General features: G+C 36.7%; 1 protein-coding gene across 1 annotated transcript in view; it reads left to right on the plus strand.

The window, feature by feature from the left end:
• The window catches only part of LOC123821519 (CD2 associated protein), a 137,031-nt gene that overhangs the window by 51,418 nt on the left and 68,901 nt on the right, over window positions 1-16,712 (plus strand). Inside the window, exon 3 of the mRNA XM_045842930.1 lies at window positions 6,740-6,893. Within this exon, the coding sequence (XP_045698886.1) occupies window positions 6,740-6,893 (154 nt within the window). The remainder of the gene's footprint in view (window positions 1-6,739; window positions 6,894-16,712) is intronic.

Consider the following 16,712-nt stretch of genomic DNA (forward strand, 5'->3'; position numbering starts at 1 on the left):
GATTGAAGGAAATAACATTTGATTTTATGTGACCTTTATTATTTTTTAAAGATTTTATTTACTTTTAGAGAAGGGAAGAAAGGGAAAAGAGAGGGAGACAAACATCAATGTATGGTTGCCCCTCGTGCACACCCCCACCCCCTCACCAGGGACCCAGCCTGCAACCTAGGCATGTGCCCTAGACTGAGAATCGAACCAGTGACATTTTGATTTGCAAGCCAGCACTCAGTACACTAAGCCTCACCAGCCAGGGTGTAACCTTAATTTTTTAAATCTCTGACTTTATGAAAACTATTAATTTGTTTAGATAAACCTGTTTTCAAGTATTAAGAGATGTATTCATGGCTTTAATAGAACAATAGTTCAGGAAGCTAGCTTTAAATTAGGAGAAGAACATTTGGTGTTTGATTTACTTTCATTAATTAGAAACACAGTAGAGGAGAAAATAACTGTAGGTATCAGAATACTAAATGGAAGACAACTTTTATTTGCTTATTGGGAGTTAAAATAAAAATAGACAATTTAAAAGTTATGTATCGTTATGATACATTGTAGCACATTTTCTATTACATACTGTAAAACATTAACAGTATGTAAAATATTTACATACTGTAAAACATTAAAAAAGCAATTTTTTTGTGACTTGGATTACTTTTGATAATATTATAAATCCTATATGGACTGTATTCACTGAATTAGAGAAATAGTTTGATACAGATAATGCCAGAAAAGATACATAAGGATTTAGATTTAGTGATGTGTGCTCATACAACTAAGATCTCACTAAATGCCCTAGAACAGTTTGACTAATAGTGCTGTTATTTGTGGGTATACCAAATTTTGTATTAAAAGTCACTGAAGTAATACATGTTGAAACAAAATTCAAGCAGTATGAAAGTATTTGTTATGAAAAGTACATTTTTTTACACTTCCTCAACCTCATTCTGCTTTTAGGAATTTGGTAGATACTGTATAGATTGTTTTCCATAGAAAATATTTTAAACTGAATTATTTGTACCATCATTCCCCTTTATATCCTGTTTTTCACACCATAAATTTAAAGTCAAGACATTATGATACAAATTATGTTAGTGTTTACCTGGGACTTACCTGAAAAGTTAAAACCTAATTTTCCACTAAGGAGTTAATATATTTTGTTTCTGCTAAAGTATTTCAAGTTGTAATAATTTTTAAAAAGATATTATTTATTTATTTTTAGAGAGAGGGAAAGGGAGGGATAAAGAGGGAGAGAAACATTGATGTGTGAGAGAAATATCAATCAGTTGCCTCTCACACAGCTGGGGACCTGGATGCCTTGACTGGGAATCGGACCCATGGATTTTTGGTTCCCAGACTGGCACTCAGTGCACTAAACCACACCAGCCACGGCTTTTTTCTTTTTTTTTTTTAAGTATATTTTATTGATTATGCTATTACAGTTGTCCCATTTTTCCCCCTTTGCCCTCCCCCTCCAGCCTGGTACCCACGTCCCCTATAGCAATATGCTCCCCCCCTTAATTCATGTCCATGGGTCATGCATATAAGTTCTTTGGCTTCTTCATTTCCTACACTATTCTTAACCACCCCCCTGTCTATTTGGTACCTACCAATTATGCTTCTTAATTCCTGTACCTTTTCTGCCATTTTCCCCTCCCCCTTCCTCATTGATAATCCTCCATGTGATCTGAATTTCTGTGATTCTATCTCTGTTCTGGTTGTTTGCTAAGTTTTGTTTTGTTTTACAACTAAAAAGATTCAATTATTGATAGTTGTATGTTGTCATTTTGCTGTTCATAGTTTTGATCTTTTTCTTAAATAAGTCCCTTTTACATTTCATATAATAAGGGTTTAGTGATGATAAACTCCTTTAGCTTTAGCTTTACCTTATCTGGAAAGAACTTTATCTGCCTTTCCATTCTAAATGGTAGTTGTGCTGGATAGAGTAATCTAGGTTGTAGGTCCTTGCCTTTCAATACTTTGAATATTTCTTGCCAGTTCCATTTTGCCTGTAAAGCTTCTTTTTAGAAATCAACTGATAGTCCTATGAGAACTCCTTTGTAGGTTACTCTCTGCTTTTTTCTTGCTGTTTTTAAGATTCTCTGTTTATCTTTAACCTTGGCATTTTAATTATGATGTGTCTTGGTGTGGTCCTCTTTGGATCCAACTTGTTTGGGACTCTGGACTTGCATGTCTATTTCCTTCACCAAATTAAGGAAATTTTCTTTCATTATTTTTTTTTTCAAATAAGTTTTCAGTTTCTTGCTCTCCATCTTCTTTTGGCATTCCTGTGATTTGGATGTTGGCGTATTTGGGGATGTCCTACAGTCTTCTTATTCTCTCTTCATTTTTTTTATTTCATTTAGTGTAGCCTTCATTTCGTTTCTTATGCTTTTGCCCTACTCAGTGAGATCTCCAAGGATGCTTATCAGTATTTTGAACTATGCATCTGATAGGTTGGTTATCTCAGTTTTGCTTAGTTCTTTCTCTGCAGTTTTGATCTGTCTTTTCATTTGGGCCATATTTCTTTGTCTCCTCACTTTGACAGCCTCCCTGTGTTTGTATCTGTGTATTGGGTAGAGCTGCTTTGGCTCCATTTTGGCGCACCTGTTAGTTAACATTGTAAGGGTTGCAGAACCCTAGTATTCACCAGGGTGAGGCAACCCACTTTGCCACTTTGTGGCAGTATATGTGGAGGAGGGGTCTCAGAGGGAACAATGTTGCTTTCTTGACTCTCACTTGTTTCTAGTCACTTCCCCCATTTCCCTACATGACTGGCACTCTTCTAGCTGCTTCCCTAGTGTTGTATCCTAGAGTGCATGGTTTTGGGTACATTCTAGGGCTGTGTGGGTCCTTTAAACCAACCCTACTGAGAGATCCTCAGTTTCTTCTGCCATGCCAACCTTCACTAGTTTTTACAGCCAGAAGTCATGAGGCTTTTTCTCCTAGCTCTAGAACCCTGGCTGCGCCGTCTAGACTGGGACTGGGATAGCTCATTCCCTAGGTGTCCCTCCCAGTTTTTAACCACCACAGGTGAATGTGGTATTACCCATTCCACCTACCGCAACTGACACTGCCTTGCTGCTGCCACCACATTGTGTCCTCTCCTCACTGGCTCCCTGGCTCTGACCTTCCTACCTATCTGGATGAATATTTCTTGTTAAAATCTTTGGTTGTCATACTTCCATACAGTTTGATTTTCTGGCAGTTCTGGTTGTATTTTGTTTTGAGATTAGTTGTGATCCTTCTTATGGTTGTGCAAGGAGGTGAACCGTGTCTACCTATGCCTCCATCTTATCCAGAAGTCCTCCTCAAGTTGTAATAATTTAAACCAGAAAATCTTGATTGCCAGAAGCTGGGCTTCTGCGATATGTCTTGGTTTTGGTTTTCATTAGTTCATACTCATTGTCTGCTTGTCATTGTCATCTGTGGCCTCAAGGAGTCTAGCAGCTTTGAGAGAAGGATTTCCATGTAGACCTGTCTTTTGAGTCAGATAGACTAGCCCTCATCTTCTGCCATGCATATCCTAAAACCCCTTCATTTTAGGACTGAAAGCACAAATAGCATCTTTTAAAAAATTAATAAACTAGTGAAAATGGGGCCATTATAAATTATTGGGGTGTTTTCAGTTCATTTCAATCAGTGTGGTATGGCTGAAAGAATTTGACTAAGAGGAGTGCTTTATTTAGTGTTTTTTCCACTCCACTTGGCTCTCATTAGCATTCTTGTAATAGGAAGAGGAAAGGAGTAGGATGCCAATGAATGTACATAACTCTCCCCACCTTTTCCTACTTTTCCCTTTTACAAATGGGGAACAGTTGAAATAGGGAGGCTCTTTGTCCAAATTAAAGAGACAGCAGTTCCGTGGAGAATAGCGTATTTGGGAAAGGAGAGAAGTTTAAAAACTTTCAAAATAGTCCTTCTATTATATCTTTGCTATTCTTCTTGATGATTCTAATATGTTAGCACTCAAAAGGTACACATTGATTTCATATTAAGGAGATTTTTCTCTGTTGGTCATTTCACTTTGCACTCAAGTTATTGTGTGTGTGTGTGTGTGTGTGTGTGTGTGTATAAATATCCAGTTTAATTTGATCATAATAAGATGGAAAATCTGATGACTTATAGTTTCTGCAGTATCATTTCTTATATACTGTTACTAATATTCTATAAAACAAAAACTCTAGGAATTGGGTTAACCATTTTGTTAGGTTGGAAACCTGATGTTTTAAGTGTGAGTGATGTTGATGCAGTAAAGCTGAAACATCATATAGGTACCAAATAAACATTTAATCTTACTTTCCTTATTCTTTAAAAATGTTACTTTTCCATATCTTCTAATTTATGCCTCTGTAAAGTTTGAGGTTCTAGTTCTGTATAACACTTTTTTGGAAATCCTGAATGTAAAATTAAAAATAATTAATTATATTTCTTAATTTTGTTTTATATTTTACATTTTTATTTATTGGTAATTTGAGGGAGAGGGAGGAAGGGAGGGGGCTGCCCTGATTGGGGATCAAACCCACAACCTTTGGGTGTAGAGGATGAAACTCCAACCACCTGAGCCACCTGGTCAGGGCTCACATAGTTAATTTTTATTAAAAGATTATATAAATAACTTCGGTGTGGTTTGGGGCATCATCCTGCAGACTGAAAGGTTGCCAGTTCAATTTCTAGTCAGGGCATATGCCTGGGTTGTGGGTCAGGTCCCTGATTAGTGGCGTGCAAGAAACAACTGATCAGTGTTTCCCTTGCACACTGATGTTTCTCTCTCTCTCTTCCTCCCTTCCTTCCCCTATCTCTAAAAATAAAATATTTTAAAAAATAAAGCAAAATGATAACATATATAACCAAAGTAACATAAGTTACATAGCTAGTGAACAGGGTCTTGCCAAGATTTGTACCCAAGCGATCTGTCTCCTAAACCTTTACTTTTAACATTGGGTTAAATTAAAGTTACTTTCCTAGAAGAACAAGATTTGAATGTCAAGTTCTGAGTTCTTGGTCTTTTGTACTAGAAAGCAACAATGACTCTCAGAGACACGACATTTTTAAAAAACTTAGGTAGCTCAAGAACCAGGAGAATCCAAAATGAATACTCTTTGGCATGCTGAATTTTTAACTACCAGTATTTATATACCTTTTATGTTTGTTTTAGTTTGAAAAATACTTAGTGTTGTCTGAAAGCAGGTTTTCAAATGATGATACACATGTTTTAATAGCTAATTGAAGTATTTTCCTTAAGTACATTACCCATAAAAATGAAGCAAATTATCTCTATTACAAAGTATTTTCTCTTCTATGATTCGTACTTTAATAATTTTTCACATTTCTCCACCAAAATAATAGTTTCCCCAAATAAAAACTTCTATTCTGATTGCAAAATAATATATATTGTTTATTTAAAAAAAGCAGGCATCAGACCCTTTTCTATAGTATAAATGAGTCAATTATCTGAAGCCCTACCAGTTACAGAGTAACAACTGCCTGGAAATAGAAATTCTTTGTTAACCTTGTATGTGACGAATATCTTCTGGTTAGTGATTCACTTTTTTAATTGTTGATTTTAATGAACAGAAATGATTAATATCAGTATAAATATGTGAGGTAGGAATCCAGTTCTATTCTGTATACCCTAAATATAGTTAGTACTTTTGCAAGCACCATGCAGTTTTTTCTCACTTTTTATCTATTATAAAACAAATTTTGTTTATGGATTTTTTGTTTCATTTATCAGTATGTCTGTTTTTGTGCCAGTATTCCACTGTATAATTTATAGTGTCACATTGTTTTTCTTTATATCTTAGTCAAAAAGAAAAAAGTCCCCTCACTTTCTTTTCCCTGGAGTATTTTAGCTATTCTTGGCCTTGTTTTTTTTATACATATTTAGAACCTGTTAATTAAATTGCTCTCTCAAATCTGTGAGATATTTTTGGAATTGCATTGAATCATTACATCAGTTTCAGGGAGAATTGATATCTTTGTGATACTGACTTTTAAACTGAGCATGGCATAACTTCCCTTTTGTCTTATTTTTTATGTCTTCAAATAAAATTTCATACTTCATTTCATGAAGGGTTTGTATATCTTTTGTTAGCCTTGAACTTAGAACAGGGTTCATTAAACTATGGCTCTGCTGGCCAAATCTGAACACTGCCTATTCTTGTAATGTCCATGAGCTGAGAATGCTAGCTAAGAATTTTATAACTGGTTAGAAGAAAATCAGAAGAACAGTATTTAGTGACATGTGAAATTATATCAAATTGAAATTTTAGTGTCCAAAAATAAAATTTTGTTGGTACATAGTTATGTTTATTTATTAAGTGTATAGTTTCTGCACTACAAATGGCAGAGTCCATTGTTTCAACACAGGTTCTACAGCCTACAGATCCTAAAATATTTTACTGTTTGACCCTTTATAGAAAAAGTATGTCTACCTCTGACTTAGAATTATTGTCTGTCATTGTTCGTTTATGTATTTCAGGTTGAATGTGTATGTTTGGGTTGGAGGTAGTCTGTCAGCCTCCTTTTCTGTACTTATATCTCCAATTCAGCTAAAACTTAAACTCATAATGAGTCACTGTTACCGAAGTGCTTTGCATTCTTTAAATTTGTGTGAATAGAGGAAAATGTTGAAAACTGTTGATATCGGTGTTTTATATAATAATAACTATACCTGTGTTTTTGTATTTTAATTTAATAAAATATAAAATTTCCTATTTACTGATTTCTTCCTTTATAGGAAATTAAGAGAGAGACAGAATCCAAGGATGACAATTTGCCCATCAGACGGGAAAGGCATGGGAATGTAGCAAGTCTTGTACAACGAATAAGTACCTATGGACTTCCAGCTGGAGGAATTCAACCACATCCACAAATTAAAAACATTAAGAAGAGTATGTAAATAATATTTTTACTATTAAATTAAGTCAATAAAAATACATCTTGTAGCTGTTCATAAATTATGTTAAGAAGAATTAGCTCAACCTTTTGCAGCTAAGTGCAGAAACTTGCCACTTATTTTTATGTTGTGAGTTACTGGCTCATGGAGTCATTCTTCATGATAGCTTGAATTGCTGACAACTGTGTGTGGGGATTATAAATTAGAATATGATTCTTTGTTTTCTTAATAGTTTTACATTCTTTTTAGAATAGTTAACACTTTGCCTTAACTTATTTTAATACCATTTATTTAATGAGATGCTTACATCTCTGCTTATTCTTAATCAGTATAGATAGATGAAGGAATTTTGATAGTATATTTGTTTTGTTTTGTCTTTTTAAAGATTTATTTATTCATTCATTCATTTTTAGAGAGAGGAGAAGGCAGGGAGAAAGAGAGGGAGAGAAACATCAATGTGTGGTGGCCTCTCATGTACATGCCTTCCCCTGGGGACCTGGCCCACAACCCAGGCATGTGTCCTGACTGGGAATTGAACTGGCAACATTTTGGTTCACAGGCCAGCACTTAATCCACTGAGCCACACCAGCCAGGGCTGATAGTACAGTTCTTTAGTAGTTAGACACCTGAACATAAACATTCAGTTTTCCAAGGTGATTGGCCCAATAGCGTGCATTTTAAGTATTCGGTGCTCTGTAAATATGTTAGGAGAACAGTTTACCATAAAGAGTTGAGCACATTTGATATCAGACAGAGTTGGAGTCCATCTTGTTACCTTAGATCATTTAAACTCTTGAGTTTTATTTTGTTGCTGCTAAGAAAGTGGTTTAAAAAAAAGATAGGTAATAATTGCTGTTCTCAAAGAGCTTGACATCTTGGGAAAGACTGTTATAAAAAAAAGTATTGAACATGTAGGAAGAACTGAAGCATTTATGGAAGTAGATAACATTTCAACATAGTAAATGAGAGATTGAACACTGATTGCTATGTTCAGTTTAATTTAATAAGTAGTAAATGATTGTTCAACCACATTTATCTTAGATTAGTGTCTTTCATATTGTGGTCTTCAAATCCCTTGCAGTACCAAGTAGTCTACAGAAAAGAAATTTTGTTTACATATGTTTCACAAATGTAAGAAAAACGTATGAATTTTATAGTCTCCTTATATCTCAACTGTTACTTTCTATACTATTGTCTGTGAAGTTTGGGGAAACCTGTACTTTCTGGGTTTTATTACCCTTTGTTTACTTTCATAAAGTAAAAGTAGATTTTCATAAAAAAATTTCATGACATTGAGACAGATCAATTAGAGAGTTCTCTGTGTTCTTTGTTTCCCAGTAAATGCAATGTACTAACAATATTTAGATATTACCCATACTATTTTCAGTCTACTTGCTGAAAGTAAATCAGTAGGTCTAACTGTCGTGGACTCTGAAGTTCTGTTTCTTGGGAGATTGGGGAACAGATAACAGACTATGTCCACATCCTGTAGGTGAAGCCCTATGTAGAATTTTTGTGCACAAGGAGAATTTACAGGCCCAGAGAAGGACTGTTTATGACCTCTGCCTATTGTAAAATCCATTTAACACTTTCTTTAGCTTTACCGAACTATATAGAGACAAGTTTCTTCTTAAGGCTAGACAAAGAGTTTCAAAGTTACGAATATTTGTCTCCTAGTAGGAAAGGGCACACTAAATTTTTACCTTCCTTAAGAACATGGGTCATAATTCTTTTTCATGTAAGAAAGAAGAAACATTATGTAGTTGTTGCCAGGAGGCTTAGGTTTTTTCCTAAGGCTCTTTCATAACTTGCTTTTAAGTGCCCGTGCCACAAGGACTAAATTGGTCATTTGGTGATAACATTTAAAACAGGATGCAGGTTGTTTTTGCTTTCAAATTGTTTTTCCAGGAAAAGCAAGCTTATGTGTTTTCTTTTTCAATCTGCTTTTTTTTTCTGTTTGCATCATATTCTTAATTCACAAAATAGACTAGTTTTCAAAAGTAGTTCATTGCAATGTTAAATAGTAGTGGATACTACTAACTAATACTACTAGTTAAATGTACTCTTAAAAACCTTAAAACTATTATAAATGGTTTGATAGTGATAAACAATGCAGATTGAATATTCAGTTTAAATCTGTGTGCCAAGAAAAGTGAATCTGCATGTGTTCAATTTTATATAAACAACTAAAAAGGACAAGCTCAAATAGATAGTATGATGTTAAATATCTGGAAATTGTACTTGTTAGCTTTTTTTTTTTTTTTAAAGTCTCCACACCAAAAGAGAACTTCTTTTTTTTGTGAAGTCTGGTCATGAAGCCATTGAAACTTAGTTAAGTGTGATAACTTCTTTGCTCAAATAAACAGGTATTTCTAGAGCTAGCACAGAATAATGTTTTTCTAGGACAAAGTTGACTGTTATAAGTTGCTAAAGTTATAGAAGAGCAAAACAGGTATAATTGTCACATTACTGCTGAGACCCTTGTAAAATGAGGCATGAAGGTAAGGGATGGTGTAGAGTATTTTACTTAGAGAGTAAAGAATTGATGTCTGAGCATCACAACTCTGTATGACATTCATTTTGGAATATTATATGTGGGGAAAATGGATGTCAGATGTGAATCTGGCTCATGTGAGGGAAGGAATCAGTGCTTGTAACTTTATATGCCTTATTAGTGGAATGTCATGCTGCAGAAATGATTTTTCATCTAGTTAACAATTATTTTGAATGTGAAAGATGCATTGAAGTTGATACTAGTAGATTGTTGTAGACAAAGAATTGATGTTGTCACATGAAAAATGAGTTGACTAGAACACTGGTCTACACAGAGTTTAATTCCCAGTAAACAGTTGGTAGCAAATAGTATGCCTCCTGATTTTGAGTCAGCACTGAAGAAAGTAATGAAAATTCTAAATACCATCAAAATATGGTCACTGAAAATAAATCTTTGCAGTTTTTTTTTAATGAGAATATTAGTTCAGGCTGTGCTCTTGATGTTAAAATACTCTAACTCATGGGGGGGAAAGTCATTCAAGTGACTCCTGTAACTTCAGTCTCTCAAATGAATGGGATAGGGTGTACTAACTTTCTACCTTATTTCAAAAATTTTTAAATTTTACAGAAAAATTGGAAGAATGATTGTGCAGTGAACACGGTATACTCTTCACCTAAGCTGTTAACATTTTGTCATATTGGCTTTATCTCTGTATCTGTATCTGCATACTTGTACATATGCAAATACATTTTTAAACTGAATCAGTTGAAAGTATGTTTTTGACATGATACAACATCCCTCGTCATAAGAGATTTTCCCTTCATGCTTGTGATAGTGATAATATTTTCTAAGATTTTGAGTATTTTAACCAAGCCATATGTCTCAGCAATATAGTTAGTATCTTGAACAGCTTGAATCTTATATTTAATGGCCTAAGTATTATGATTTTTTATTGCTGAGGGTAAGAAAGAGTCTAGAAGATTCTACCCTATAGCAAATGACTTGAGTCCTATATTTCTTAGCTTTTGATGGTTTTCATTGGGGATTATGGAATTCCAGGTAGAATTGCTACTTTGGGAAGACCCATGGAAATAAGCAAGTATAGGGCATTTTCAGGGAATAAGGACCTAACATGACTAAACTGCATGAGTGCTGTGTTAAAGCGCTCTAATGTGTAGAGGAGGCAACATGATGACATGGTGGAAAGGTAAAATGCTTAAGTTTTGCTTCTCTTTAGCTGTGTGGTCTCCGACAGGTTATTTAACTTGAGTCCTATTTTCTCATTGGTAATACAATGATAATACATTTTTATGATCTGTTGTGTAGAGATGTTTGAAAACAACTTAGAATAGTACTAGTACATAAAAGACATAAAATATGTCCCTGCCTTTGTTGTATCTCCTTTATCCTCTTGTTAATAGCTTTACTTATGAAATATTGACTTTAAAGAAACTTTCTTGACATTGTTTAGATGTGAAAAACTATATCCAAGATTGCTTGTGGTAAGAAAATACTAGTTGTGCCCTGGCTGGGTAGTCCAGTTGGTTAGAGTGCTGTCCTGATACACTAAGATTGTGGGTTAGATTCCTAGGCCGAGCACATACAGCAATCACAAAAATGAATGCATAAGTAAGGAGAATAACAAATGGATGTTTCTCTTCCTTCCTCCCTCTCTAAAATCAATAAATTTTAAAAAAGAAAATACTAGTCACTGTTTTCTTAAATCAACTTAATATTACGCATTTTACTGACAACTCTACTACAACACATTGTTTTCTTTTTTTGATATTTTATTTTTTAATTTTTAATATTTTATCAATTATGCTATTACAGTTGTCCTGATTTTTCGCCTTCTGTACCACCTTCACCCGGCACCCCCCACTTCCTAAGGCAATCTCTCCACCATTGTTCATGTCATGGGTCATGTGTGTAAGTTCTGTGGCTACTCCATTTCTTATACTGTACTTTACATTCCCATACCTATGCTTTTTTAAAAAACATTTTATTAATTATGTTATTACAGTTGTCCCATTTTCCCCAATTTCACTCCCCTCCCCCCATGTTCCTCCCCTTTAGTTCATTCCTATGTGTCATACTTATAAGTTCCTTAGCTTCTACATTTCCCATACTATTCTTACGCTCCCCTTGTCTGTTTTCTACCTACCATCTATGCTACTTATTCTCTGTACCTTTTCCCCCTCTCTCCGCCTCCCACTCCCCTGTTGCTAACACTCCATGTGATCTCTATTTCTGTGATTCTGTTCCTATTCTAGCTGTTTGCTTAGTTTGCTTTTGTTTGAGGTGTGGTTGTTAATAATTGTGAGTTTGCTGTCATTTTACTATACATGTTTTTTATCTTCTTTTTCTTAGATAAGTCCCTCTAACATTTCATATAATGAGGGCATGGTGATGATAAACTCCTTTAACTTGACCTTATCTGAGAAGCACTTTATCTGCCCTTCCATTCTAAATGAAAGCTTTGCTGGATAGAGCAATCTTGGATGCAGGTCCTTACTTTTCATGAGTTGGAATATTTCTTTCCAGCCCCTTCTTGCCTGCAAGGTTTCTTTTGAGAAATCAGCTGACAGTCTGATGGGAACTCCTTTGTAGGTAACTGCCTCCTTATCTCTTGCTGCTTCTAGGATTCTCTCCCTCATTTTAATCTTGGCTAATGTAATTATGATGTGCCTTGGTGTGTTCCTCCTTGGGTCCAACTTCTTTGGGACTCTCTGAGCTTCCTGGAAGTCTATTTCCCTTGCCATACTGGGGAAGTTCTCCTTTATTATTTGTTCAAATAAGTTTTCCACTTGTTGCTCTTTCTTTTCTCCTTCTGGTATCCCTATAATTCGGATGTTGGAACATTTAAAGATGTCCTGGAGGTTCCTAAGCCTCTTCTCATTTTTTTTGAATTCTTGTTTCTTCATTCTTTTCTGTTAGGTTGTTTCTTTCTTCCTTTTGGTTCATTTCATTGATTTGAGTCCCAGTTTCCTTCCCATCACTATCGGTTCCCTGTGCATTTTCCTTCATTTCACTTAGCGTAGCCTTCATTTTTTCATCTAATTTGCGACCAAATTCAACCAGTTCTGTGAGCATCCTGATCACCAGTGCTTTGGACTGTGTATCTGATAGGTTGGCTATCTCTTCATAGCTTAGTTGTATTTTTTCTGGGGCTTTGATCTATTCTTTCATTTGGGCCATTTTTGTGTGTGTGTGTCAGCACACCTGTTATGTAGTGAGGGGCGGAACCTTAGGTGTTCACCAGGGTAGGGCAACCCAGGTCACTTGGTTGTGGTGCTGTATGTGGGGGAGGGGTCTGAGAGGGAACAATGGCACTTGCTCCACTCTCTGCCAGATTTGAGTCACTTCCCCTGCTTCCCTCAAGCAAATTGGGCCCTTCTCGTGCTGATTCCCGTGGATTCATGTATGAGTGGATTTATGTATGTTCTAGGACCCTATGGGTCTCTCCAACAAACTCTGCTGTGATGCTGGGAGTTTCTCCTGGCCCCTCAACCTCCACAGGTATTTTCAATTGGTGTTTTGAAGCTTTATTTCCCTGAGCTGGGACCCTGGGTCTCTCTTGCTCTCCAGTTTTGCCTGGTTTATCTGTGCATGAATGTGGGACCTCCTAGTCCCTCAGCCTCCTTGTGTGCTGCACCCCTCCACAATCTGCTGCCTTCCTGGGTCCGCCAGCCACTGCTTGGCCATGACCCCTTTTCACCCAGCCTCCCAACTCCACCCCTCATACGGGTCTGGATGAATGTTTCTTCTTTAATTCCTTGGTAGTTGGACTTTCATACAGTTCAATTTTCCGTCAGTACTGGTTGTTTTTTCTTTCTAAATTGTTGTCCTTATTTTGGTTGTGCGAGGAGACACAGTGTGTCTACCTATGCCTCCATCTTGGCTGGAAGTCCCATAGCTATTCTTTAACTACCTATTTGTATTTCTTAATCCTCTCACCTCTTTACCCACTCCCACACACACACCTCCCATCTGGCAGCCATCAAAATGTTCTCCACATCCATGATTCTGTCTCTGTTCTGGTTTGCTTAGTTTGTTTTTTTAGATTCAATTGTTGATAGATAATGTATTTATTGCCATTTTATTCAGAGTTTTGATCTTCCTTTTTTAAAAATATTCTTTATTTTTTTTAAGATTTCCTTTATTTATTTTTAGAGAGAGGGGAAGGGAGGGAGAAAGAGAAAGAGAGAAACAGTAATGTGTGGTTGCCTTCAGCACACCCCTACAAGGGGACCTGGTCCGCAATCCAGGCATGTGTCCTGACTGGAGATTAAACCAGCAACCCTTTGTTTCACAGAATGGTGTGGCACTGAGTCCACTGAGTCACACCAGCCTGGGCCTGATCTTCTTTTTCTTAAATAAGTCCCTTTAACATTTCTTATAATAATGGTTTGGTGATGATGAACTCTGTTAGTTTTTTCTTGTCTGGGAAGTTCTTTATCTGCCCTTCAATTCTAAATGATAGCTTTGCTGGGTAGAACAATCTTGGCTGTAGGTCCCTGCTTTTCATCACTTTGAATATTTCTTGCCAGTCCCTTCTAGCGTGCAAAGATTCTTTGGAGAAATCAACTGATGGTCTTATGGGAATTCCCCTGTAGTTAATTAACTTCTTTTCTCTTGCTGCTTTTAAGATTCTCTCTTTATCTTTAACCTTTGGCCTTTTAATTATGATGTGTGCTTCATTGGGCCTCTTTGCATCCATCTTGTTTGGTACTCTCTGTGCTTCCTGGACTTCCATGTCTGTTTCCTTCACCAAATTAAGGAAGTTTTCCTTAATTATTTTTTCAAGTAGATTTCCAGTTCCTCGCTCTTTCTCTTCTCCTTCTGGTACCACTTTGATGCAAATGTTGGTCCTCTTGAAGTTGTCCCAGAGGCTGATTATACTATCCTCATTTATGTGGATTCTTTTTTGTTGTTGTTGTTCTGATTGGTTGTTTTTTTCCTTCCTTATGTTCCAAATTATTGTTTTGATTCTTGGCTTCATCTACTCTCCTGTTGTTTCCCTATAAATTGTTCTTTAATTTAATTAGTGTCCTTCATTTCTGACTGGAACTTTTTTATGCTGTTGAAGTTCCTTAAGCCTCCTTATAACCAGTGTTTTGAACTCTGCATCTGACAGATTGCTTATCTCTGTTTTGTTTAGCTCTTTTTCTGGAGTTTAGATCTTTTCTTTCATTTGGGTCATGTTTTCTTGTCTCTTTATTTTGTCAGCCTCCCTGTGTTTATTTCTATGTATTAGGTAGAACTGCTTTGACTCCATGTCTTGGTAACATTGCCTAATGTAGTGTATGGTCCAGTTGCACAGCCTCCTCTATTACCCATGCTGGGTATTTGTGTAGGCAGTGTGCACCCTCCTCTTCTAGTTGAGCCTTGGTTGCTATTGGCAGATAAATGAGAGGGATTTATCCTCACCAGTTATCTGCAAGGATTGGCTGTGACTACTGACCGCCAACCTCCACCCTCTGTGGAGGATGAGCTGTCCAGTGTGGTGGTGCTCCTATGTGGTCTGTAGCTGCCCACTGGGTACACTGGCCCTGGGGTTCCCAGGTGGTGCAGGTCATATCAGCCCTGACCTGTGTTTTGCTATGCTGCCAATCTGAGATGGCCTGTATTTATGTTGGGCTTAGAGATTCCCAGGCAAAGCCAAGCTATGAATCTAGGCTGGCTGCTTCTTGTGTGGGGCCAGGGACTTACTGAGGCCAGCTATTGCTTGTTTCATAGGATTTAGGAAGTTGTGAAGCATGGGGCCAAAACCAGCCATTCATGTGGAAAAGCAGCTTGGGTGGGTATGTAAGTTGGGTGGAGCAGAGTCTCTGGGGATCTGCAAGGTGGATCAAACACTGTTAGCCAGGTTGATGGAATCTTCAGATATTGCACCAGCTTGCTGGCACTGTGGAGGGAGAGTTTAGAAAGTAGACAATGGCCTCCGCTCGCCTTGGTGCCAGACATTTCAGTTTCTCCCTGTATACAACTGGTGCTTTTCAAGCTGCTACCCCAGTGCTCAGAGGGACTAAGCCTGAATAGATGAGTCTATGTGTGGGTTCTTTAAGAATAACTGCTTAGGGTTCCAACAGTTTTCTCCACTAACTCAGTCCCCACTGAGCCAGAAGTGGGTACTTCTGGCTTTTGCAGCCAGAAGTTGTGGAAAACCCCCACAGTACAAGGAATCCCCCAGCAAGGGTTCCTTGCACTGGAACACTTGGCTGAGGGGCCTGGTGTTGGGCTGGGACTCCTCACTCCAGAGATATCCTTCCTGAACTTTTATCCACCACATGTGGGTGAGGGACCAGCCTGATCCACATCTGTGCCCTGTTTCCAGTCTGAATGGATGTGGTTTCTTTAATTTCATAGTTGTCAGACTTCCATTCAACTCAAATTCGATAGTTCTGAGTGATGGTGGTTCTATATTTTAGTTGTAATTTTGATGAGGTTGTGTGAAGAGGCAAGCCATGTCTGCCTACGCCACCGTCTTGACCGGAAGTTGTTTTATTTAGTGCTTAGCAGAGGCTCTGATACATTGTAGTACTTAAGTAAATATTTATAGGTCATTATGGATGGATGGACATTGTGTATGCCATTTGAAGATGTTAAAAAAATCACAAAATTCCTCTAATTTTGCTGCCAATAATGGATGAGTTCAATAGTCACCTCAACTTAGGAATGAACCATATTAAAAATGGAATCTTGAAAAAATATTTTTAGATAAATACTCACATTTTGTGCTCATATTGGGTTAATGTAGAAGTTTTTATCCTATATGGCTCTTTCCTTTGAAAAGTGAAAAATTTCCTTGCAAGTAATTTTCCAAATTACTTTGGGGAAAAAAACACTCAGTGGAGAATTATGCTTAATGTGAGGAAGAAAAACCCGGGCTTTTGGTTAAAACATAACTTGGCTGCCCAAAGCTGATTGATATGTTTGTGGATAGGGTACTAATTAATATCCTTTTCCACTTTAAATCACTTCAAAAGATAATTATATTAATTAGAAAACAAACTATATTTTTTCAAGGCCTAAGGTTATCAGAGAGATATAAAAGACTTTTTTAAAGTGTACCCTGAGCAAAATAGATTTTTCCTTTCTGTAATGTAGATCATTTTCCCCTCATTTATGAAGTGCTAACTACAAAGAACACATTTTCTCAAGGTCACCTCAACAACTTTTAAAGTATTTAGGAACTATATCTGTAGTTCTGAGAGATGGAAAATTTTCCTGCAATATATATAAGGCACTATTAAATTATTACTTGAAATTATTCTGAGGTGTTGGTTGCAGTGTTCTTTTGTTGTTTGGGGGATTCAG

This window comes from Phyllostomus hastatus, unplaced genomic scaffold (genome assembly GCF_019186645.2).
Source record: "Phyllostomus hastatus isolate PE091 unplaced genomic scaffold, TTU_PhHast_1.1 phas_contig_40, whole genome shotgun sequence".
Taxonomy (NCBI): Eukaryota; Metazoa; Chordata; class Mammalia; order Chiroptera; family Phyllostomidae; genus Phyllostomus; species Phyllostomus hastatus.